Source organism: Rhincodon typus, chromosome 5 (assembly GCF_021869965.1).
Source record: "Rhincodon typus isolate 14 chromosome 5, sRhiTyp1.1, whole genome shotgun sequence".
Lineage (NCBI taxonomy): Eukaryota > Metazoa > Chordata > Chondrichthyes > Orectolobiformes > Rhincodontidae > Rhincodon > Rhincodon typus.
Window position 1 is genome coordinate 13,429,457 of NC_063336.1, and position 26,768 is coordinate 13,456,224.

The 26,768-nt window shown below is 42.1% G+C and overlaps 1 protein-coding gene across 1 annotated transcript in view; it reads right to left on the bottom strand.

Annotated features, from left to right (window-relative positions):
• Positions 1–11,663, bottom strand: part of si:dkey-16j16.4 — a 75,728-nt gene extending 64,065 nt beyond the window's left edge. Inside the window, exon 1 of the mRNA XM_048597267.1 lies at positions 11,057–11,663. Within this exon, the coding sequence (XP_048453224.1) occupies positions 11,057–11,125 (69 nt within the window). The 5' untranslated portion in view covers positions 11,126–11,663. The remainder of the gene's footprint in view (positions 1–11,056) is intronic.
• Positions 11,664–26,768: the final 15,105 nt, after the last annotated feature.

Below are 26,768 nucleotides of genomic sequence, written 5' to 3' on the forward strand. Positions count from 1 at the left end.
CATTTTTGTGATCAGTACCCCACCACAGGGTCACTTACGTCAACCCGAGAGGATGGACACAGCTTTGGTTTAGCATCTGATCTGAAAGAAGTACAATCAACAGGAAAGAACTCCCTCAGTACTAGACTGGGGTATCAATCAATATTTTTCTCTTAAGGTCTGGAGTGGGACTTGAACCCACAGTCTTCTGACTTGAGGGTCTATTTATTTAAAATTGTGAGAGTTTCAAAGTGTGAATCAGAAGAAACATTATCAAAATGAAAGGAGGGTTAGTAACCAAAAGATAGATTTTAAGATAAGTTGCAAAAGAAGCAGATGGTGATGTGAAGCAATTTCTGCTAAAATAATGCAGTGATGCGTTATAACCTGGAATGCATGCAATGATAGGATGTGGAAAATGTTTTTAAAAAGAGAACAGATAAATATTTATAAAGTACAAAGGAATGGGACTAATTCCTTTTTTTAAAAAAAATTTCTGGCTGACTAAGCCACATTTATTGCTACTCCCTAATTGCCCAGAGGGCAGTTATAAGTCAACCACATTGCTGTGGGTCTGGAGTCACATATAGGCCGGACCAGGTAAGGATGGCAGTTTCCTTCCCTAAAAGGACATTAGTGAACCAGATGGGATTTTCTGACAATGGACATTGAATTCATAGTCATCACTAGATTCTTAATTCAGATTTTTTTCATTGAATACAAATTCCACCATCTCCTGTGGCAGAATTTGAACCTGGGTCCAGAGAACATTATCTGGGTCTCTGGATTAACAGCCCAGCAACAATTTCACCAGGCCATTGCCTCCCCGGAGCACTTGCACAGGCAAAATGTGCTGAATTGCTTGCTTCCGTGCTTATCAAAGGGTCTACAATTTTTCACTAGAATGAAGGTTTCCACCTCTCATCAGATAATTACAGAATTACAGGATAATTACCTTCAAGAAGCAGCTTATTTGTGCACAGCACATAATGGCAGTATGGCACAAAGAAGCTCAGTATTAGAATATCCCCACCTCAGCATTCCTCCCCAGGCTGACATGATGGGCTGTTTTGACTTTTTCTGTGCTGTAGATCTCTGCAATATACACCTTTGTACAACTAGGAGTAGATAGAATTAACAGCAGAAGAACAGGCTTTTTTGTCTCAAATACTTTATGCCTGTGTCGACACTCAGCCACTCTGTCCTTGCATCTTTTATTTCCCTCTGCCCACATATGCATCAAACATCTCACAGAATGTCTCAGTCTTGTTGCCACGTCAGCAAGTCATGAAGGAAATCGGATCGGGAGTTGACCATGTAGTCAATCAAGCCCCTGCTCTATCATCTGTCATGACTGAACTTCTACCTCAAGTGCATTTTCCCATATCCATCAATTTTTCAACTCTCCAAAATCTATAGTTCTCAGTCTTAAATATCTACAACAACTGGACATTTAAGGCTCTCTGGGTGCAGAAATTTCTCCTCATCCCAGTCTTAACTTACTAATATCATACCAGAAACTATGACTCCACCAACTCATTGTAGATTCTCCAACTTCAGTCATTTGACAAATTTTACACTACATTATTCAATGGGATCACCCATCATCTTTCTATATGGCACAGAATACAGATCCAATCTACTCAATCTGCCCTCAAAAGAATCCTACAGCAAACCTCCCCTCTTAGAGATCTTCTGAACCTTTGCTGCACTCCCTTTTGGCAAATATTTCATTTCTAAGGTTCAGGGACTACATACACATTGATTTAATTGTCCTTTATTACAAAGGACAACATTTAATTTGCCGTTGTAATTGCTTTTTGTGCTTGTATGTTTACTTTCTGTGATTTGTATACAAAAAACCCCAAATTTCTCTAAATACCAACACCTAATAGTCTCTGCCTTTTGAAAAATAATTCTACTTTCAGTTTCCAGCCATGGCTTAGTTGGTACTGTTTGTATCTTGGATTTAGAGCATTATCTCCATTCCAAGCCTGGACCCTAAAGACCAGATTGTCACTCCAGTGCAATACAGAAGAACTACTAGGTTGTTAAAGTTATGCTATATTTTAGATGAAAATGTTAAACTGAAGCCTATCTGTCCTCTAAATTTTCCAACTCATTTTGAAGATGAGTAAAGTTATTCCTAGTGCCTTCGTGAATATTTATTCCTCAACCATCATAAGAACATACTTTGGAGTCACTATCATATTGGTACTTGGAGGTTTCCTGTCCACAAAAATCATTGATATTTCCTGCAATACAACTTTGTGAATGGCTTTGGAATCCCATGAAAGGTGGCTTTATAAATGCAAGTTTTTGTTTCTGTTCTTCCTACCAAAGTGAAGGATCTATTGTCACACATTCTACTAAATTGCCTGATGCAAGCCTGCCTATAATTTTATTTGTAACCACCTGCATCATTCTCACTTCCAGTATACATAGACTGAGAATGATGACTAAGTACTTTATTTAATTTGATCATACAAGATAGACAAGGAAAAAATAGGTATGAAAATGCCTTGTATTTCTACAAAGGTTCTCTCTTGACTAAAGCTGATTGAATTAAGAAGAGCACTGGCCATTCTCGGATGTGAGTGTATGTGAGGGTATTTATTGTTCGACCATTCCATTCTAAAGGCTACTCAGCAACTTCACAGTGCAGTTATCAACCACATTAGTGTGAAACTAGACTCGCATAGAAACCAGGCCAGGTGAAGATAGTTAACAAGGCGTACAGCTGGATGAACACAGCAGGCCAGGTAGCATCAGAGGAGCAGGAAAGCTGACGTTTCGGGTCTGGAGCCTTCTTTTTGTTTCCTTTCCTCAAAAACTGAACTCAGAAACGCAATACTGATCAAGACAATGTTTTTGCAACAATCTTACAAACTACCTTTACTGACAGTGAGCTTTTTGTAATCTGCAGATGTTTTAGAAGTAATAAAATTCTCAAAATGCCATGATATGATTGTACTCGGACGCACTGCCGTAATAGTCAAGACCTTTAAATTACTAATCCAGTCTTTTAAAAAAAAAAATCACACATAAATTTAAATCCGCACGATGTTGCGACCTTTGGGCCTAACGAGTAAAGGTCATGACGATTACCAGCAAGTTCACAAAACAATACTGAATACAGTTTGTTTCGAAAACAGGACAATTTCAGTTCTGCTGCGCGGGTGGGACAAAATCGCCTCTTTATTCTGTCAGTCTCCAGCATTTTTCTGTATATCGGTGTGGGCAACACAAAAATGTCTATATTCTTATCTTACCGCAGGTCAGAAAAAGTCCGGCCAACTCCCAGCACGAACGTGAATTTAACGGCCTATTCGCATTGTGACCTTTATTCCTAATTTCATCTTGCATTTTGTTGTCAGAAACGAAAAGCCGGCATGAAGAACAATACATCCCAGAATCCATTGCGGCAGGGAAAGCCCTCTATTCGAACCAGAGACGCTGTACGTTTAATAGGAGACATTCGCCGCCGCTTGGAATGCTGGGATATTTCACGTCCATAAGCAGGTTTGGCTTTTTCCCTTCTTTTCAAATGGAAAAAACGTTTACAAACCCGTAAGATACCTTCGGGTGGCAGTGAAACAAACTGACAAATATTCACAAAAAAAAGAGCAGAATCAGGCAAAAAGAGAATTTTAAAAGACACAAAAATGTGTAACAACATTCAAAAATAACAAAAGCAAATTATTGTGACGACTCAAAATCTAAAATATAAACAGGAAAAGCACAAAATTTTCCATGGGGCTGGGGATGCGAGAGATAGCATCTGTGGTGAGAGATGTTTAAAGGTATGATCTGAAATGCAATCTGCTGAAAAGTGATCAACTTGGAAAAGGTCTTTCTTCCCACTGAAACTTCCTGGCCTGCTAAGTGTTTTCGGAAGGTTCTATTCTTATCCTGTCCAATTGTTCTCTTCAGGCCTACCTAACAGACTCTGAGTGTCCCACTGTACATTACCTCCCAATGGAAGATGCTGCCTCCCTGTTGCAAAACAGTTCCAGGGAGACCCAACACCTTCTCAGGTGTGACCCAGAAGCTTTTATTCAGCCTAAGCATTAACAGATTCTCCTAGTCTAAAACAGAAGGAGGAAGAAGGGGATGTGAGGCATACTCTGCATAACTGAAATCTATTCTGAGCCAGGAGGCCCGGGTTCGAGTCACACCTGCTCCACAGTGTGTGTAATAACATTTCTGAACAGATTGATTCAATATCTATCCACAAATCTAAAGAGCTTTTGTAACACAGTGGCAGTGTCCCTAACTCCATGGTTTAAGTCCCAACAGCTCAGAGGCAAATGATAATATCTTGAACAATTCCTAATCAGCCTATCTACCTGAGAAACTCCTGGAGTTGAGACGACTGACTGCCAATATCTAGAGTTCTTGTGGGACAGTACTACTGTCCCTGTCTCAAGTCCAACTCTGACCAGCTCAGTGGTGCGTAGTAACATCTCTGCACTGGTTGATATACATTCAATCATGTATATGGCAACAAAAGGACACTGAATAACAAAGAGGAGGATATAAGAATCAGCTAATTTTCTCTTCTGTGATCCAGCAGTACTCTGAATAATTCATCAGACAATAACAACAGAAAGAGGCCCTTGTATCCAGATTTTATCTGGGCCGGTTCTTTGAAAAAAGTGTAAGTACAATGCAGACCACTGATGAAACTGCACCTGGAGTATCATGCACAGTTCTGGTTCCCTTGCCTAAGGAAAGATATACTTTCTATAGTTGAAATGAGCAGAGACTGATTGATTCGTGAGAGGGTGGGAATGTCCTATGAAGGGATATTGAAGAGATAGTGGGAGTTTCTCCAGAACTTTATTTTTTATTTCAGCACAGAATCTGCAGTACTGTTTTTATTTAAGAAAGAGGATATTCCCCCTTGCTGTGGAATCTACAACCAGGGAGTACAGTTGTAGAATAAGACTTGGACTTTCTGGGAACTGAAATGAGGAAAATCTTTTCACTCAGAGGGTGTGAATCTTTGGAATAGTCCACTTAGAGGGCTTTGGAAGTTCAGTCATTAAATAAGTTCAAAACAGAGACTGATGGACGTATTGTTACTAATTACATTAAAAGGAGAGAGGTCTAGTGTGGAAATATGGCATTGAGATTGATGTTCAGCCATGATCCAGGATGGTGGAGCAGCTTCGAATGATTTATTTATGTTCTTATCTAACTGACTCCACTTACACCGCACAACACCCACAAATCATATGCAACTTCCCCCTCCCCTACTCATATTATATACAGGTGCAATATAAATACGACTGCCTGACCAAAATCAGCTAAGATCAGGAACAGATCCTTTACTGACCCAACAACATAAGAAAAAATAACCTTCTGCCATTCTCTAATATTGCTTTTCAGGCCTCAGAGTTAGAACAGAAAAATAATATTTATCAGTGCAATATTAACGGCCTACAGCTTTAATGTATTGTTTTCCAGTTGGTGCCATGATGCTCACAGTATGTTAACAAGGCCAATTCTTACACCGACAAACACAATCTGCTTGCAGTTGATCTTACACTATCAGACTCTGTCATCTTGACATCCTCCCAAGCCCAGTGAGTGTAAATATTATGCTTCACATTCCCATAAACAATCCCAAGCTATTCTGTTAATGTGCAGAAACATGATTGAAAATGCAGCTTGATTGTGCAAGGTCATTCTGTATGATGTGCCATCACTCTCCTGTTCACAGCTATGAGGTTGAATGGATGACAACATGAGTGCTCTTCTCATTTGTTTGATATCATCCTTTATGAAACCAAGAGACAGGAGAAGAAGTCAGAGCCACATCTGAACATAATACCAGCTCTGTGGTTTCAATATATAGGAAAGAACAACAACAACAACTTAAATTTACATCGTTCTTTTAACATCAAAAAAAAAATCTTAAGACAGGAGCATAAAACAAAGTTTGACACTGAAACACGGAAAGAAACATCCAATTATAGTGATTTTAAGAAGCATTTTATAAAGGAAAAAAGGAAGACAAATATAATTTGTACTTTAAATGTTGTTTAAATCCAGAATATTCTTGAAAATTATCCTTTTTCATTCCACCGCACCATTCAACTCAAAGTTATCAATTCCCTTTATTGCTATAGCATCAGACCTAAATCACAAATGTTACAGAAAATAGTCTGTTCCCCAGGATTTTTTTCTGCTACTCTAGCTTCTGAGCATCTTGGATACACTTGGCCTCTGGCCTTCCTTTCGGAAACCAACCAGCTTCGTTGAGGCTTGGAGTTCAGCTTGTGACCCAGAGGATTTTTTTTTTCTGGTTTGTTTTTGAAACTTTAGTTTCTTGTCATTTCTCTCTGCAGAGTAAATGAGTTACTAAGCCAAAAATCTAGAGACTCCAGCTACACTGCCATCTGGAGTAGGGACCAAACAATCACTGGCAGGCCTGGAAAAAGCATTAGGTTTTGTGCAACACTCAGAAAATATTATCCAATCATTTATTTACTTATTCTTTGTGGAGACTTGTGTGCAAATTGGCTGCTGAATTTACTACATTATAACAGTCACTACATTCCAAATGTTTTTTTAACTGATTGTAATGTACTTTTGGAATTGAGACAGACATTCTGAGGTCATAAGAAAAAGGGTGTTAGACAAATGCACATAGTGTTTATTTCAAAAAAATAGATTAAACAACCACATCCATTTACAGAGACAGAAAAATAACATATAATTTGTGCAGAGAAATGGCAGATGGAGTTTAATCTGGACAAATGAGAGGTGATGCATTTTCAGAGATCAAATTCAGATGCAAATAATGCAATAAATGGCAGAACCCTTAGCAGCACTGACACACACAAATCTGGGTGTCCAGGTCCACAAATCCCTGAAAGTGGAAACACAGCTGGATAAAGGTGATCAAGAAGGCATACAGCACACTTACCTTCATCGGCCAGGGCATCAAATATAAAAAGTTGACAAGGTCTGTTACAACTGTACAAAACTTTAGTTTGGCCACATTTGGAATTTTGGGTGCTGTTCTGGTCACCACACTACCAGGAGGTTGTGGATGCTTTGGAGAGGTTGCAGGGAAGGTTTACCAGGATATTGCCTGATCTGGAGGATTTTAGTTATGAGGCGAGGTTGGATAAACTCAAACTGTTTTCACTGGAAAGACGGAGGCTGAGGAGCAATCTGTCAGAGATCTACAAAATTATGATCAGCACAGATAGGGTGGATATTCAGAGGCTTTTTTCCCAGGGTTAAAAATACAAGAGGGCACAGGTTCAAGGCAAGAGGGGGAATGTTTAGGGGAAAAAATTGTGGGGAAAATTTTTCATGCAGAGGGTGGTAGGTTCCTGGAATGCACTGCCAGTGGAGGTGGTTGAAGCAGGCACATTAGCAAATCTAAGGCATATCTTAATAGACGCATGAATGGGAGGTGAACGGAGGGGTGGAAACCACGCGTGGGCGATAAATAGTGGGTCTAAATAAGTAATAGAATTGGCTCAGGCTCAGTGGGCAGAAGGGCCTGTTCCTGTGCTGTATAATATGAAATAATAGGTACACACTGACATTTATGCAGCACTTTTAATGTATTAGAACATTGTAAAATAGTGGAATGTGCAAGAGGACAAAGGAGGTTACTGAGGGGAAGGAATTGGGTGGGGATTGAGAGGGCAAGTGAGCCCATGGAGGAATTAGAAAGCAACGATACAAGTTTGTTTTTAAATTTGAGGGCTCTTTAAAAAGCGGGCAAACATTGATCAGAGGTAATAGGGGTACTGGACAGGGAACTAGACCAGGTAGAGGCAGCAGGTACCAGAGAGCTGCCAGCCCTCAGAATACATGCTCCAATCATTCTTTTCAGGAACAAAGGGAGAAATTTGCATGAGAGGAGGAGTGATTGTAAATTTGCACGGCTGGATGCAATCACCAATTTGTTGACACAAGTGTGCCCCTGTCACTTTAAATCTGATGAAGCTTAACAGAATTCCTCTGCACCACAAATATGCTGGTGGGCCCCTCTTGTCAGAGCACAGCATTTATTGCTTCTGCATCAACATTTAGAAACTGTGAAATCATATTTCATTCAACAAGCAACAATCATGCAATGGCACAATGCATTGGCTAGAGCAAGATTACCCTCTGAAGGCTCAGTCCATCAACTTTGCTCAGGGTCACTGATGATTCAGCTTATTTTTTCCTCCAGATTAATATTAACCTTAGAAACAGATATACAAGATGCACTGCAATAATTTACCAAGGTCTTTCAAACAGCATCTTCCAATCCCCCGACCTCTGCCACCCAGAACTAGGGCAGTAGGTCACATCATCTGAAAACCAGAATACTGGAATTCACTCAACAGCACTATGGGTGTACCTACCCTGAACTGACTACCATGATTGAACATGGCAGCTCACTGCCACCTTCGAGGGCAATTAGGAATGGAGAAAAATACTGGTCATGTCAGCAATGCTCACATGAATGGAAATAAACTCAGACATAGGAAGAAATTGCCTTTTTCTCCCTTGGTAATTGGTACATGTTCATAAGCATTAATCCTCAAACACAGCACATTTATAAATTGAGATAATCTGTCATGAAAGGAACTGTTAAATCAAGGTGGCATGGCAAAACTCTTCTTTTAAAATGTTTAATCAGGCATTGGGCTATCAGAAAGTACAGAAATCAGAAAGACTTACACAATTAATGGTAGGGCCCTGGGTAGTGTTGTAGAACAGAGAGACCCAAGGGTTGGGTACATAATTCTTTGAAATTTGCGTCACAGATAGACAGGGTGATTAAGAAGGCATTTAGCATGCTTGCCTTCATCGCTCAAACCTTTGAGATAAGGAGTTGGGACATCATGTTGAGGTTTTACAGGACATTGGTGAGGCCTCTTCTAGAATACTGGAATTCTGGTCGGCCTGTTATAGGAAGGATATTGTTAAACTGGCGAGGGTTCAGAAAAGATTTACAAGGATGTTGCCAGGACTTGAGGGTCTGGGACTTTTTCCACTGGAGCATAGGAGGTTGAGGGTGAACTTATTGAGGTTTATAAAATCATGAGGGGCATCTGGATCATGCACAAGGGTCTTTTCCCGATGGTAGGTGAGTTCACAACTACGAGGCATATTTTTCAGGTGAGAGGGAGGAAGATTTAAAAAGGACATAAGGGGCAACTTCTAAAAAAAAAGGAGAGTGGTTCATGTTTGTAATGAACTGCCACAGAAAGTGATGGATGCAGGTACAGTTGCAATGTTTGAAAGATAGGTTCATGAATAGAAAGGGTTGAGGAATATGGGCCAAGTTCAGACAGTGGGACTAGTTTAGTTTGGGAACATGGTCAGCATGGACTGGTTGGACTGAAAGGTCTGTTTCCATGCTGTGTGACTCTATGACTCTACATCTTTGTCATGTTGTCAAATCTGGTAGGACCTGATCCAGGAACTTTTATCCAGCCCCCTGTCTCCAGCCATCTCTGTACACCCACTACAAGTCATCCAAGACATCCAACCTTGTGGATACTACCCTCCCACTCTGATTGGCGAAGTAAACACTCATGAGCAGATTAATAACCGGGAATCATCCAATTCAACATCCATTTCTCATCTGTAACTTTATAAAATGTATTCAAAATGTAAAAAAATAGTTTTATTTCATTCTGTAAATTATCTGCTTGTGCTGAAGAAATAAATCCCTATTTCCCAGAGACTACAGGGCAATCCTAAAGCTTTGGAAACAACACACCTTGTATCCATTGTATCCTTTGACTGTACCTTCCTAAAAACTGGCTTCCAAACTAATATAGTCATCCAGTGACTAGTATTGAGAAAGGTAGGTTCATCTTGTTTGCCATGTCCATTCAGACACAGAAAAAGAAAATAAGCAGCATAGCGACAAGTCATTCATCCCAAATGGGCCATCTAGTCACAGGAGCCTCCTTTCGCTCCACCACTTCTTTCCCCATCAAACACATCTGGATCATGCTCTTGTGTTAAATACACAAGTACTAACTACCTCAACTACAGCAAACCAACATTTTAAAAAGTCCTCAGATGCCAAAAGTCCAATCTTTCCAGTTATCAGTGTGGTCTGTTTGGGCTACAGTATGGATGAGCACATGTTGCGCCCTAGTCCTGCTGTCACTGCCCTCCACTATTCAGTGCCAGGCTGAATCTGACGCAGCGTCAGAAACAACAGGGAGTGGTGCAAATTGGCTCAACTGCCACCCCAATCCCAGACCAGTTACTTAGTGCCCCAACAGTATTGAAAAACCGCTTTGAAGAATCGATAGGAGCATTTTTTTTTCTGACTTGGGAGTAAGGTTTGAAGGGTGAAGGTTGGGGTGTAAGAGAAGGAGGGGACCAGGTGAAGATCAGATCAACAGACCGCTTTCATCCAACCAACTAACGACTCTGTGGCACTACGAGTTGGTAGGTGTTACAGGCTGACTAAATGACAAGCCCTCTTCCGCACCCCACTCCCCTCAACGCATTCAGCAGCTTCCAAATAGAGGTCAACACCTTCGCTACACGAGAACGAAGCAGTGACCCGCGGCTCAATTCCAGCCCTCCTTCACATAGCCAGAGGCCCTCCTTACAACGCAGGGAATCGCCATAACTGACCACCGACCACCAAGCACCAGGAAAAGATTATTTGAGAGACCGAGCAGTGAAAGAGGTACAGGAAGGGAAAACAGAAGTGGAAGCGGCAACTTTACACGAACTTTTCTTTTGATAATAATAGCACGTTAATGAGCAAACCAATAACTGATGTGTAGTGCCCATCGACAACTCTCTCAAAAGTTAATGTATCATTAAACCGGAGATCAATTAAGGAATTCATTTTAAGTATCACATTTTTAAAATACAGTCGAGCTTAATCGACTGGTGTTATGCATGTTCTGGCGATCATGCAAACTAATCGAATAATTAAATAACTCTTGATAACCAGAGTCTTCAGAATAGCCACGAAACTGAATTCTATCGCTACACGTCACATGGTCCATTCATAAACTGACAAGGTTATTCACACCAGGCAACAAAGTTAGAAGAATACACTGCACACCCTACTCACCTTCAGTTGAAAGGGCTGGATCTCATTCAATGTTTGTGCTCTGAGCTTTTTGGTTAGAACCTTCAACATTGTATGAAACAAAAGCTCGACTAACTAATGGATTGCAGAATCCGAAACAGTAAAAATGAATACGGGAATGGTGGAAGTACGTGTACGATATCAGTCATTTAAGGCAGGGCAAGAGGGGATTCCGAGAGATGCTAATAGCTGCGAGGAACTTGTTGACTACAGGCACTACTAATGCCAAACCAGCCTTGCTCCTGACTGCCTCCTTCAGTCTGATCTCTTCAGCGATGCAATGGCTGGAGAAGTGGGGTAACAGCGATCCACAGCTTTAACAAGAACGCAGATCCGCTGCTGAGAGATCACAGGATCTTGCACAAACACACACACACACACACTCTCTCTCATAGGCACAAGCTGCTGCCGGAGGTTGTAAATGAGGGTTGAATGGGGGAGGGTCGATGAGGAAGCCGTTCTCTGCACAGACAGCGTGAAGCCCGCGTGATGTTAAGACGTTGCCACACGCGTTTTCTCTTTCCTCATTAGCCACCGACCTTCCTCACCCACAACTTTAACGAATAAAACCGAGCGTCAACCGTACCCCCACCCCCTTCGGCTGCTATTGGCTGACCGAGAGAAAAAAACACATCGGAGGGGAGGAAGAAAAGGCTGGTATCACCCCTCGGGGCGGAGTTAAGCCTGAAAAACCTAATTCCCTGAAATCTTGCACTTTTGACACCCCCTGTTGGTAATTGTAACACATTAGGCGCCTGGGGCTGTGTACAAGTTAACGGTGTTAATTGTAAGAGAGATTTGTGTGTGAAGTTCCAATAAACCCAACATTATTCCAGTTTGTAATTACCGTGCTAAACCGACGTAGTAATTGCATGTGAAATAAATACCAACATGTAAATTAGCATGGAAGTGCAAATAGGTGCTTCTATTTACGCATTGATTCAATTGAGGGAGTTGAGTGTACACTTTAGAAGGAAAATAATTGCATTGCTATATATAGTGTAGGGACAGTGGGACTAAAACCCTAGCACAGACAAAATGGATGGAATGGCCTACTACATAATCCTATTTCCACATGTACACACTAAGTTACATTCAGTGTGACGGAAGTGTTATGGTGCAGGAGGCGATTTGGCCCATTGTGCCTGTGCCAGCTCTCCAAATGAGCCTAATGACTCATTACCATTCTCCTGCCTTTTCCATGTGACCCTGACAGCATTTCTGTTCAAATAATCACTCAAGGCATTCTTAAGTGCCTCATTTCAATTTGCCCTCCACTATATTTCCAAGGAGGCAAATCTAATAGCTCAAAACTGGGCATCTTTAACATACTGCAGTCCTTGAACAGCAGCACAACCACACTCTCTAACTTCACAACCTGGCAAATCCCTTGCTCCATTATTACTGTCAAGAGAGGAAGTTTGAGAGGAGTGGCAACCACATTACCAAAAATATGGTGCGTAACCTACTAAAGTTGCACTACAGAACTGCCTACATGTTAAATGGCAGAAATAGCAGATATCTCTTAACCAATGGACCAGTTTAAAGCTCTACAATACAGATTGGTGGTTAAGAATTGCGAACATACAAACAAGGAAAAGAATAGGCCATTTGGCCCTCATGCCTTCTCTGCCATTCAGTAGATCATGCCTGACCTGATTTTAACTTCGACTCTACATTCATGTATATCCCTGATAATTTTATATCCCCTGGGTGTAGTGATTGGAATGAGTTCGGCCAGATAGATCTCATAAAATACCAGTTTCCTGATTGGAGATGTTAACCTAGTCCAATCAGGGAGTCTTGGTGGACAGAAAGAAACAGGAGTGTCAGCTGTTCTGTTCACTCTAGGATGTAGATCTGATCTAGCTGGGTCAGTGTCATCTATTGTGCGTGTGTAAATAATAGGTGACTTGTTGACAGGATACCGGCCTTTGTGGAGTTATTTCAGTGGCGATGAGAGAAAAACATGAGAGAAAAAAATTCCTGAAGAGATTCGCTTGCAACAGTCATCTTTGAGTTGGGTAAGCATTTCTGGCATCGTGCCGCTATTTGGGAAGCTTGACTCGTTCGATCCTGCCATTGAAGACTGGGGCCAGTATGTGGAGAGAATGCATTATTTTGTTCAGGCAAGTGACATGAGGCAGATGAAAAGCAACAAGTAATTCTCCTGACAGCTTGTGGACCTGCAGCTTAAACAGTTATTAGGAGCCTATCATTTCCTGAGGCGCCAGATACTTTCAAGAGTCAATGAATTTAGCTAAGGACTATGTTATAAAGTGGAGGTTGACCCCCACCCCCAAGAACTAAAAGCAAAATATTCAAAGAGGAGCACCTCACCTCATAATCTGTAAAAGGAGTTTGAAAAGTGGTGTAACCTGCCTTTCAGCAACTTCTGGTGGTTAAATAGAATAAATCCCTGACACTCACTTCAAAGTCAACAAGTAAAAATTGATTTATCTAACTCTATCATTGAACAAATTAACTAAACCATTAACAAACAGAATAAATCTCTTCTAACTACTAACTAATCCCAAATACAGCAATCTTCTAATCGTATGCTGTTCCAATAAATATAAGTCCCACTTATATTTTAAAAAAATTAGTTTCCAGAAATTACAACTAGGCTACTTGCCTTCTGGAATGTTCTGTGCCTTCTCCATAAATTCTTCTGTCAGGAATATTAACCAGCTGTGCCATTGGTACTGTTGTAATTTAGATGGTGCTTTCTCTAAGACATAGAGGAAGCCATTAGATTCTCTCTTGAGAGCTGAGGGCTTTTAGCTCTGGCAAATGGCAGTTAGCTCTGTGGCTTTGTCCAACTGCCCCCTTCTTTTATACCCTTGATGACATATCAATATTTCTTACAATACGATTGGTCCTATGTTGTCAAAACCATCAGATTTAAATTTAATTAGTTTTTAGTATCTAAGCACCCCATTCAAATTGATTGCCTAAATTCAAAAGCCTGTTGTCTCAATAAAACTGCTGCTTGGCCTGCTGACTGTATGGCCTTTTGATACAAATGTTTCAATTCGGTGCTCTCTGTGTTGTTGCAAATATTAAAGCTAATGCTCACAGACATCCATTTTAATTCTCTAAACACAGAAAAAGCACATCATCTTTTAAAGGGACCACACAATACTTTCCCACTAGCATTTTACAAACACCAAATTCGAACTTACTGCCTCCCAATCCACAAGCACTCTCCCCAACTTTGCAACAAATATTATCACCTCAAGCATCCTCTAATTTTGAGATGCTATTAGTTTTACATGGCAGTTTGAGATCCAGGGAAATCCATGTCGGGTTTTTTGATGAGGTTAAGACATCTGGCAGAGATTTTGGTTTAACCCTAAATGAGACGCTGAGAGACCATTTGGTATGGGGGATTAATGATGTGACCATGCAAAAGCACCTGCTAGCTAAAGCCCAACTGGACTTCAAACAAGCACTACAACTGACTTTGTCATTAGAAAATGTGGCAAGTGGAGCACATACATTCCAGGACATTCTAACAGAAGTGGATACCCTTGTCAGGCTGACTGAGCTTGAGGACCTCTTGAGCGAAGGCAATTGCATAGCATCACTCAGGACATGTCCTAAACAGATGGACTCCAGGTCAGTCCACAGCAAAACCCCAAAACAAAGCCAAACCTTGGCTAAATAGTTAAAACTTTCTCGAGGTTCCAGGCCAGCAGGCCATTATAGTTGCTGCCAGTATGCAGACTTGAGACAGCAAAGGAGTCCCACTAGGCCAGAATTGAGTAACAGAACTCATAGACTAGTATTCAGGACAGTGTACACTCTGGAAAGTCCATCTACAACTGGTCACATCATTGGAACAGTTAAATTGCTTAGCAACGTCCAAATCAGAACCTTTTCTGATGAAGGGTCTAGGCCCGAAACGTCAGCCTCTCTGCTCCTATGATGCTGCTTGGCCTGCTGTGTTCATCCAGCCCTGCACCTTGTTGTCTCGGATTCTCCAGCATCTGCAGTTCCTACTATCTCTGATTCAATTCTCTCCCAATCAAAATAAATGCCTGGTTAAATAGTCACCCAGTTTTAATGGAGGTCGATACTAGCGCAGCTGTATCAGTGATTGCAGAACCAGTCTTTACCAAAATTCACTCTGGATTCCAATCCTTAAGTTTACACAAGACTTTGGCCAGGCTGAGAACCTATACCAGGGAAACTGTACAGATTAAGGATACAACTTTGGTTCTAGTCTTATATGAGAAGTGGCTGATTCAATTATCGCTGATTATAGGAAAGAATCGGGCCCAAGTTTGATGGGGTGAAATTGGTTGAGAAAGATTCAACTTGATTGGCTCATCATTTTTTGATTACAAAATGGCTGCCTGAATGAATTAAATACCTGGAGGTTTCTCAGGAAGGTCTAGGGACTATCAAAGGGACCAGGACCGTGTAACATATTGACCAAGAAGCAATTCAACAATTTTTCAAGGCCTAGTGCCATTTGCCTTATGTGCAAAAATGTGGCAGAAATCAACAAGTGAAGGAATCATCAAGCCAGTGTAGTTTGCAGAATGGGCAGCACCACTCATACCAGTTGTGAAGCCCGACAGGTCAGTTCACCTTTGTTGGGATTTCAAACTGCTGTAAAGTTGTACAGGGTACTTGTGGATTGAAAGGCAGGAAGTTCAAATTTGTTTATAAAAATGATCGGGGGAGGAGTGTGTAGTCCCTTTAAGAGGGAATGTGCTTTTCTAAGCTTGGAGATTGAAACAAAAATGTATATGTAAGCATCTGAAGAGATACAGACAGTTCTGAAAATGAAACATATATCAATTGGCTGTGTGATTGGAAACCTTAGGCTTGTTTTGGCAACTAGCTTGAAGATCAGCCAATTTATTTAAACCAAGCATTTAGAGATTGAAAACCAATTGAATTTAAATCTGACAACCTCAGACCAATCCTATTATAAGAAAATTGACAGGTCGTCAGGGTTATATAAGAAGTGGGTTTTTGAAAATCCGTATGAAAGCAAACTGCCATCAGAAGAGTAAATATCTGGCTCTCAAATAAATCTCTAAGCTCAATGAGAAAGCACCATCTATTCACAAAGCTACCACTGCACTTCTAACTAAAGTCCACACAGAAGAATCCACAGAGAAAACATCCCTGACAGAAGGATCAGCGGAAGAAAAGTGTCTATAACTGGAGAGACAGCAGGGAAAGCAGAACATTCAGGAAGACACACCCTGTATGGACTTTGAGAGTCTAAGTTTTAATTTAGTTTCCTTATTACTTGTGTTTATTGGAGCAGCATACCAGTAGAATTTTGTTCAGCTAGGGAATAGTTAGTAGTTAGGGGAGAATTGTTCAGTTTGTTCATAGTTCTGTCAATTTGTTCAGTGTTAGGGTTAAAATAAATAAGTTGTTACTTGTTGCTTATAAAGCGAATATCAGGGATTTTCCTTCATTTAACAATTCCTTTTTAACAGATTAGGCGAAGTGAGTCAAGCTTCTCTGGGAGTTTCAGGTTTAATTATTTGAAGGAGACCTCTACTCACGCCGTAACAGATTGGGGGCTTGTGTTTCAATTTTAATGATCAGAGGGGTTTGATTGCCCCTTCCTAACAATATAAACAGTAAACCACTTTTTGCAGCTGGATAAGTAACAGTTCCTCAGATAAAGGAATTATATGCAAAACTGGCAGACAGGCTGTCCTTCACAAAGTTGGACATGAGCCATACATACTTGCAATTGCGGTTAGATGAGGATTCCCAGAAGTATGCTACAATTGATACCCGTAAGGGTTTGTACCAATATACAAGACTGCCATTTGGGGTATCATCGGCGCGTGCCATATTTTGGCAGACAATGAAGAACACTTTAGAAGATTGCCATTTATCTGGATGACGTTGTAATAACCGGGAAAACCAATAAAGAGCATTTAGAGAACTTGGACACAATGTTTAAACATTTCTCCAAGGCAACCTACTTGGGCTGCAGGGTCGACAAGACTGGCTACACCCGTTAGAAGATAAAGTGAGAGTGATCAAAGGTGCCCCGACCCCCATATCTGTTCCATAAATTCTTACATAACCAGGTCACCATCCTGGTATCCTTACATCTGTTTTTGAAAAAGGGTCAGCCTTGGAAATGATCTTGTAGCTGAGATGTAACCTTTAGGGAAATGAAGCAGCTATCGTCATCTACGGTGTTGGCCCACAATGATCCCAAGCAAGATTTGGTGCTGACATGCGGTTACTTCCTGTACAGTAAGGGCTACTCAAAGAGGACAGGGCCATGCAGCCATAGCTTCAGGTCGAATTCAGTGGTGGGTTCTTGTTCTGAGCGAGTACAATTACAAGTTGGAACGCCATCCAGGAGGACAAGAGGCAAATGTGGATGCCTTGAGCTGCCTTCCACTGGCAGATACACCACTGGTGGTGCCGCTAATAGAAGAATCTATTCTGGTCTTCAGCTTTCTGGACACCCTTCTAGTTGCTGCTGACAATATCAGACTGTGAACACAAAAAGATCCCATTCTGGCAAAACTAAAACAGCTGGTGGTGATGGCAGAAACAAGAGGGCCATCACAATCGGAAATGGAAGCTTTCTGTACCAAGCAAGAGCAGATCACAGTCGAGGATGGCATATTACCATTTGGAACAAGAATGATTGTTCCAAGTAAAAGTCATTGCCAGATACAGGCTGAACTCCACCAGGGTCATCCAGGGGTTTCCAAAATGAAGATGTTGGTGAGAAATTATATCTGGTGTCTAGGATTGAATGCCGACTTAGCCACATTGGTGGAAATATGCCCAGAGTGCCAACAAGAACAAAAATTACTGCCAGCGGCTCCCTCATATTTGTGGGAATGGGCGGGTAAACCTGGACTTGGTTACACATTGACAATGCCAGTCTTTTCATGGGCTCTATGTTCTTAGCCATTGTGGATGCCCATTCAGTGGTTGGACATGAGCAGACTTCATTCATCAAAGACAGGGATGATGATAGAAAAGCTGCAGGCATCTTTTGCAACACACAGCCTCCCGGAGGTGTTGGTCACAGACAGTGGGCCATCATTTACCAGCAGGCAATTTGAGTATTTCCTAAAGTCAAATGGGGCATTCAGCATGTAAGGACAGATCCATTCTATCCATTGTCCGATGGTCTGGTGGAAAGAGCAGTCCAATCTTTGAAGGCAGACTTAAAGAAACAGCCTACAGCTTCACTCAATACCAAACTGTCCTGGTTTGTGTTTCATGATCGGACCATCCCTAACGCAACTACAGTGACAGCTCCAGCAGGTTATTAATAGAGAGAAGACTCTGCGCCAGGTTAAATCTGATCTTCCTGGACCTGGAGTGGGGGGTGGGGGTTGTTTGGTTGGGTGGGGAGGTGGGGGGGGCGGTGGGGGGCACGTGGTGAAACAGCATCAGGAATGCCAATGTCAGACACCAGCCTCCTCTAGCAAGAGAGACAGTTTACTTCAGGGGACAAAGTTTAGTGTCGAAACCACGGGAATGGCCCTTCAGAAGTAAGAGGCATAGAGTCATAGAGTAGAGTAATATAGCATGAAAACAGGCCTTCAGCCCAAACTTGTCCCTGCTGACAATAATGTACACTCAGCTAGTTCCAATTGCCCGCATTTGGTCCATATCCCTCTAAACTCTTCCCACCCATGTACCTATCCAAATGTTTTTTTAAATGTTGCTATTGTTACCTGCCTCAACCACTTTCTCTGCCAGCCCATTCCATATACGCACCATTCTCTGCTTGAAGAAGTTGCTCCTGAGGTCCTTCTTAAGGCTTTCCCCTCTCACCTTAAACCTATGCCTTCTAGTTTTCAATTCCGCATCCCTGGGAAAACGACTATATGCATTCATCCTATCCACACCCCTCATGATTTTATACACCTCAATAAGGTCACTTCTCATTTTCCTATGATCCAAGGAATAATGTCCTGTTCTGGCCAAGCTCTCCCTATAACTCAGGCCTACTAGCCCTGGCAACATCCTCATAAATCTTCTTTGCACACTTTCCAGTTTAACTATGTCTTTCCTATAACAGGGTGACCAAAACTGCACACAATGCTCCAAGTTCAGCCTCACCAATGACTTATACAACTACATAGAACATAGAATAGTACAGCACAGTACAGGCCCTTCGGCCCATGATGTTGTACTGACCTATTATCCTACTAAGATCAATCTACCCTGCATAGCCTATATTTTACTATCCTCCATGTGTCTATCCAAGGGTTGCTTAAAAGTCTCCACTACTACTGCCGGCAGCGCATTCCACACGCCCACCACTCTCTGTGTGAAGAACCTACCTCTGACATTTCCCCTATACCTTCCTCCAATCACCTTAAAATTATGCCCCCTCATCATAGTCATTTCTGCAATGGGAAAAAGTCTCTGACTATCCACTCTATATATACCTATCATCATCTTGTAAACCTCTATCAAGTCACCGCTCATCCTTCTTCGCTCCAATGATAAAACCTTAGCTCCCTCAACCTTTCCTCATAAGACCTGCCCTCCAGTCTGGGCAGCATCCTGGTAAATCTCCTCTGCACCCTCTCTAAAGCTTCCACATCTTTCCTATAATGAGGTGACCAGAACTGAACACAACATTCCAACTGTGGTCTAACCAGACTTTTATAGAGCTGCAGCATAACCTCACGGCTCTTAAACTCAAGTCCCCTGCCAATGAAAGCCAACACACCATATACCTTCTTTACAACCCTATCAACTTGGGTAGCAACTTTGAGAGATCTATGGACGTGGACCCCAAGATCCCTCTGTTCCTCCACACTGCCAAGAATCCTGCCATTAATCCTGTATTCTGCATTCAAATTTGACCTTCCAAAATGAATCACTTCACACTTTTCTGGGTTGAATTCCATCTGCTACTTCTTTGCCCAGCTCTGCATCCTGTCAATGTCCTGTTGCAACCTACAACAGCCCTCCACACTGTCCACAACTCCACCAACCTTTGTGTCATCAGCAAACTTACTAATCCACCGTTCCACTTCCTCATCCAAGTCATTTATAAAGATCACGAAGAGTAGAGGTCCCAGAACAGATCCCTGCGGAACACCACTGGTCACCGAGCTCCAGGCTGAATACTTTCCATCTACTACTACCCTCTGTCTTCTATTGGTAGCCAGTTTTGTATCCAGACAGCCAAATTTCCCTGAATCCCATGCCTCCTTATTTTCTGAATGAGCCTACCATGTGGAACCTTATCAAATGCCTTGTTAAAATCCATATACACCACATCCACTGCAATACCTTCATCTATGTGTTTTGTCACGTCCTCAAAGAATTCAGTAAGGCTTGTGAGGCATGACCTGCCCGTCACAAAGCCATGCTGACTATTTCTAATCAAACAGTGCTTTTCCAAATAATCATAAATACTATCTCTCAGAATTCTCTCCAATAATTTGCCCAGCACAGAAGTAAGACTGACCGGTCTGTAATTTCCAGGATTATCCCTATTCCCTTTCTTGAACAAGGGAATGACATTTGCTGTAACATAACATCCCAACTCTATACTCAATGCCTCGACTGATGAAGGTCAGCATACTAAATGCCTTCTTCACCACCCTGTCCACCTGTGACGTCGTTTTCAACAAATTATGTACTCATACTCACAGGTCACTCTGTTCCACAACACTCCTCAGGACCTTACCATTTACTGTATAAGTCCTACCTTGGTGTGACTTTCCAAAGTGCAACACCTCACACTTATCTGTATTGAATTGTATTTGTCAATCCTCAGCCAATTTCCCTGTATGATCAAGATCTCTCTGTAATTTTTGATAACCTTCCTCGCTACCAACGATACCTCCTAATTTTATACCATCCGCAAACTTACTAATCATGCCTTGTACGTTCACATTCAGATCATTAATGTAAATAACAAATAACAAAGGTCCTAGCACCAAACCCTGGGGCACACCACTAGTCAAAGGCCTCCAGTCTGTGGAACAATCTTAAACCATCACCCTCTGCTTCCTACCATTGAGCTAATTTTGAATCTAATTAGCTAGCTCTCCCTGGGTCCCATGCAAACTAACTGTCATGATGAGACTGCCGTGCAAGACCTTGTCAAAGGCCTTACTAAAGTCCATATGAACAACATCCACTACTCTACCCTCATCTATCCTCTTGGTTACGTCTTTGAAAAACTCTATAAGATCTGTCAGACATGACTTCCCACGCACAAATCCATGCGGACTATCCCTAATCAGACCTTGTCTATCCAAATGTTGGTTGATCCTGTTACTCAGTATCCTCTCCAATAACTTGCCTTCCACTCATGTCAGGCTTACTGGCCTGTAGTTCCCTAACGTGTCTTTGCTACCTTTCTTAAACAATATTAGCCACCCTCCAGTCTTCTGGAACTTCACCAGTGGCTAAAGATGAACCAAAAATCTCTGTAAGGGCCTGTGCAAATTCTTTCTTAGTCTCCCATAACGTCCAAGGATGGACTTGATCAGGCCCAGGGGATTTATCCACTTTAAATGTGACCTAAGGCTGCAAAGACCTCCTCTCTGATAATACGTACACGGTCCAAAACATTCCCACTTGTTTCCCTTATTTCCTTAGCATCCATGATTCTCTCCTCAGTAAACACTGATGAGAAATATTCATTAAAAATCTTTCCCATCTCCTGTGCCTTCACACATAGATGGCCATGCTGACAGTTAAGGGGACCTATTCTCTCCCTAAACACCCTTTTACTCTGAACATAGCTATATAACCTATTGGGATTATCTTTAACCTTATCTGCCAGATCCATCTCATAACCTCTTTTTGCTCTTCTGATTTCCCTCCTAAGTGTGCTCCTTCAATTTTTTTAGTCATCTAGGGATTCGCTTGAGCCCAATACCTTAAAAACAATGTATGCCTTCTTCATTTTCCTGGTTAGGCCTCAATATCCCTCATCAGCCAGGATCCCTAAACCTGCCAGCATTTCCCTTCACCCTGACAGGGACGTACTGTCCCTGGACTCTTGATATCCTACTTCTAAAAGCCTCCCATTTGCCAGTCATTCCTTTTCCTTCAAACAGATTCACCCAATCAACCGTTGCTAGATCCTGCCTAATGATCCCAAAATTGGCCCTGCTCTAGTTTAGTACCTTAACCTGTGGGCCTGTCCTATCTTTTTCCATAACTATGTTAAAACTGAGAGAGTTATGGTCACTGCACCCAAAGTGCTCTCCGATTGACACTTCAGTCATTTGCCCAGCCTCGTTTCCTGAGAGTTGCACCCTCCCAAGTAGGGCCCTCTACATATTGATTTAGGAAACTTTCTTGGACATGTTTGACAAATTCCACCCCATCTGGGCCTTTTACACTCTGGGTGACCCAGTCAATACAGGGGAAATTAAAATCTCCAACCTATATTACTCTGTTATTCCCACAGGCATCTGCAATCTGTCTACACATCTGCTCTTCTAGTACTTGCTGACTATTTGGGGGGTCTAAAATACAGTCCCAACAGAGTAACCATCCCTTCTTGATTCTAAGTTCTAACCATATGACATCATTTGATGACCCCTTAAGAATATCCTCTCTGAGCACTGTTGTTATGTCCTCCCTTATCAAAAGGGCAACAACCTCTCCTCGCTTACTTGTACTTCTGTTACGCCTGTAGCTTCCATATCCTGGAGCACTGAGCTGCCAGTCCTGCCCTTCTCTCAGTTAGGTTTCTGCTATGGATATAATATCCCAGACCCCAGAGCCAATCCATGCTCTGAGCTCATCTGCCTTACCAGTCAGACGGATACAAAGTTCGGAGAGGTGAGGCAGTTCTGAACAAGCATGTGGACCACATGAAAGCTGCGACTTCACAAATGGGGCAGGAGCAAAACATACCCGGCCCCTCAGGACATCTGGCTGTTGGAACCTATAGGTTCTCCCCCTCTACCTAGCATCAAAGAAACAACCTCTGAGGATGAAATGGACACGGCAGATTTCTCAGCCTCGACAATGGTACCGCCTGAAGAAGAAGAGGAATTTCTTCAGAGATGCTCCTGGCGCAAGAGGTGGGCTATGGTCCGCCACAAGCTGCCAGTATCTGAGGCAAAGGCGGAAGAACTGCAGCCAGTGCGAAAACACCCCAGGAGAAGCTACAGGAAAAAGAACAGGCCTACGTCCCAGCACGTTGAGAGATCTAGTGATTGGAATGAGGTCAGCCAGGTGGACATCATAGAATATGAGTTCACTGAATGGGCCTGTTAACCTGGTCTAATCAAGGAGTCATAGAGTCCTACAGCACGGAAATGGGCCCTTTGGCCCAAATTGATCTGTGCCAACCAAAATGTCCACTCATGCTAACCCCATTTCCCTGCATTTGGCCCATATCCTTCTAAACCTTTCCTATTCATGTACTTGTCCAAAAGCCTTTTAAAAGTTGTTAATGTACCCGCCTCAACCACTTCCACTGGCAGCTCTTCCACATGCGTACCACACTCTGTTTAAAAAAGTTGCCCCTCAGGTTCCCAGGTATTCTTTCCCCTCTTACTTTAAACTGATTCCATCTAGTCCTCGATTTCCCAATCCTGGGAAAAGTACTGAGTGCTTTCACCCTATCCATGCCTCTCATTATCTTATACACTTCTACAAGATCCCCCTTAGTCTGCTATGCTTTAAAGAAAAACGTCCTAGCTTATCCAACCTCTCCCTGTAACTCAGTCTCTTGAGTCCTTGCAACATCTTTGTAAATTTCTTCTGCACTCTTTCCAGTTTAATAACATCCTTCCTATAGCAAGGTGACCAAAACTGAACACAATTCTCCAAATGCAGCCTCACCAACGTCCTGTACAACAGCAACATAACTTCTCAACTTCTATACTCAATACCCTGACTGATCAAGGCTAGTGTGCCAAAAGCCTTCTTCACTGCCCTGTCTTCCTGTGACTCCATTTTCAGAGAACCATGCATCTGAACTCCAAGAACCGTCTCTTCCACTGAACTCTTTAAGGCCCTACCATTCACCTCGATTTGACTTTCCAAGATGCAACACCTCACACTTATCTATATTAAACTCCATTTGACATTTCTCAGCCCACTTCCCCAGCTGATCAAGATCCTGCTGCAATTTCTGATAACTTTCCTCACTGTCCACGATATCACCTATTTTAGTGTCATCCGCAAACTTATTAATCATGCCTCGTGCATTCTCATCCAAATCATTGATATAGAAAACGAACAGCAATGGGCCCAGCATTGACCCCTGAGGCACACCACTAGTCACAGGCCTCCAGTCAGACAAGCATCATTCCAGTATTAACCTCTGCTTCCCACCATCAAGCCGATTGTGTATTGAATTTGCCAGCTCTCCCTGGATTCTATCTGATCTAACATTCCAGAGCAGCCTAAGATATGGAACCTTATCAAAGGCCTTACCGAAATCCATATAGATTACGTCTACTGCCTGCCCTCATCAACCTTCCTGGTCACCTCATCAAAGAACTCTCACAAATTTGTGAGTCATGATCTCCCACGCACAAAGCCGTGCTGACTACTCCTAATCAAACCCTGTCTTTCCAAATGCATGTATATCTTATCCCTCAGAATCTTCTCAAGTAACTTACCTACCACACATGTTAAGCTTCCTGATCTATAATTCCCAGGTTTTTCTTTGCAGCCCTTCTTGAATAAAGTCACAATATTTGCTATCCCTCCAGTCTTCTGGACCTGTCCCATGGCTAACGATGATGCAAATATATCAGGCAGGGCCCCTGCAATTTTTTCTGTAGCCTCTTGCAGGGTTCTTGGATATATATAGTCAGGACCAGGAGTTCCAACAGTTAGCTTTCCTGATTACTTGCTGTACCTGCATATCTTAGCCTTGAAAATACTTAATGTGGCAGCTTCAACAGCCTTCTGTGATAAAGAATTCCACAGATTGAATGGAGGAGGCTGTAGACCGGTGAAGGGACATTTGGCAAATAGGAGGCTTTCAACAGCGAGATACTGAAAGTTCAGGGCCAGCATATTCCTGTTAGTGTGAAGGGCAAGGTTGGCAGGAGTAGGGAACTCTGGCTGACTAGAGGTATTGAGGCTCTGGTCAAGAAAAAGAAGGAGGCATGTGTCAGGTATAAACAGCTGGATCAAGTGAATCCCTTAAGGAGTATAGGGTGTGTAGGAGTACACTTAAGAGGGAAGTCAAGAGGCCAAAAATTGGACATGAGACAGCTTTGGCAGAAAGGGTAAAGGAGAATCCAAAGAGATTCTATAAGTATGGTAAAGGCAAAAGAGTACCTAGGGCAATTTAAAGATCCACGAAGCTGTCTATGTGTGGGACCAAGGGAGATGGATGAGATCCTAAATTAATATTTCGTATCAATATTTACTGTGGAGAAAGACATGGAAGCTAGGGAACTTGGGGAAATAAGTAGTGATGTCTTGAAAAGAGATCTTAAAATGCATAAAGATAGATAAATCCCTAGAACCTGATCAAGTGTAACCCAGGATATTGTGGGAAGCTAGGAAAGAAATTGAGGGACCCCTAGCAGAGATATTTGTATCACCTACAGTCACGAGTAAGGTGCAGGAAGACTGGAGGATGGTTAATATGGTATCATTATTTAAGAAAGGGAAAGCTAGGGAGCTACAGACCTGTGAGTTTGACATCAGTGATGGGTAAGTTGTTGGAGAGGATTATGAGAGACAGGATTTGCAAACATTGGTAAGGGAAAGAACTGACTAGAGACAGTCAGCATGGCTTTGTGTGTGGGAAATTGTGTCTCACAAATTTAATTGAGTCTGTTGACGAGGTGACCAAGAACATAGATGAAAGACATTATCTGTATGTACTTTAGCAAGACCTTTGACAAGGTGCCGGATGGTAGGTAGGTTAGTAAGGTTAGATCATAAGGAATCCACGGAGAGCCAGCCAATTGGATACAAAAGAATTGGCTTCACAGTAGGAGACAGAGGGTGGTGAGAGAGGGTTGCTGTTCAGACTAGAGGCCTGTGACCAGTGGTGTGTCACAAGGATTGTTGCTGGTTTCACTGTTGTTGATCATTTATACAAACAATTTGGATGAGAATATAGGAGGTATGGTTAGTAAGTTTGTAGATGACACCAAGATTGGTGGTATAGTGGACAGTAAAGGTTGTCTAAGAGTACAACAGGATCTTGATCAACTTGGCCAGTGGGCTGAGGAATGGCAGATGGTGTTTAATTCAGATAAATGCAAGGTGTTGCATTTTTGTAAGACAAACCAGAGCCTGACTTACACAGTTAATAGTAGGGCCTTTAGGGCCCTGGGGAGCTTTGTTGAACAGAGAGACCTAGGGGTACAGGTACATAGTTACTTGAAAGTGGCATCACAGGTAGACACAGTGATGAAGAAGGCATTTGTCACGCTTGCCTTCATCAGTCAGAACATTGAGTACAGGAGTTGGGACATCATGGTGCAGCTGTACAATGCATTAGTAAGGCCACATTTGGTGTAATCATATAAATCTAGTTGCCCTGCTATAGGAAGGATGTTATGAAACTGGAAAATGTGCTAAAATGATTTATAAGGATGATACCAAAACCAGAATGTTTGAGTTAAAAGGAGATGCCGATAGACTGGGACTTTTTTTGCTGGAACATAGGAGGCTGAGGGGTGACATTTTATAGCTTAATAAAATCATGAAGGACATAAATAAGGCAAATAGCTGAGGTCTTTTTCCCAGAGTAGAC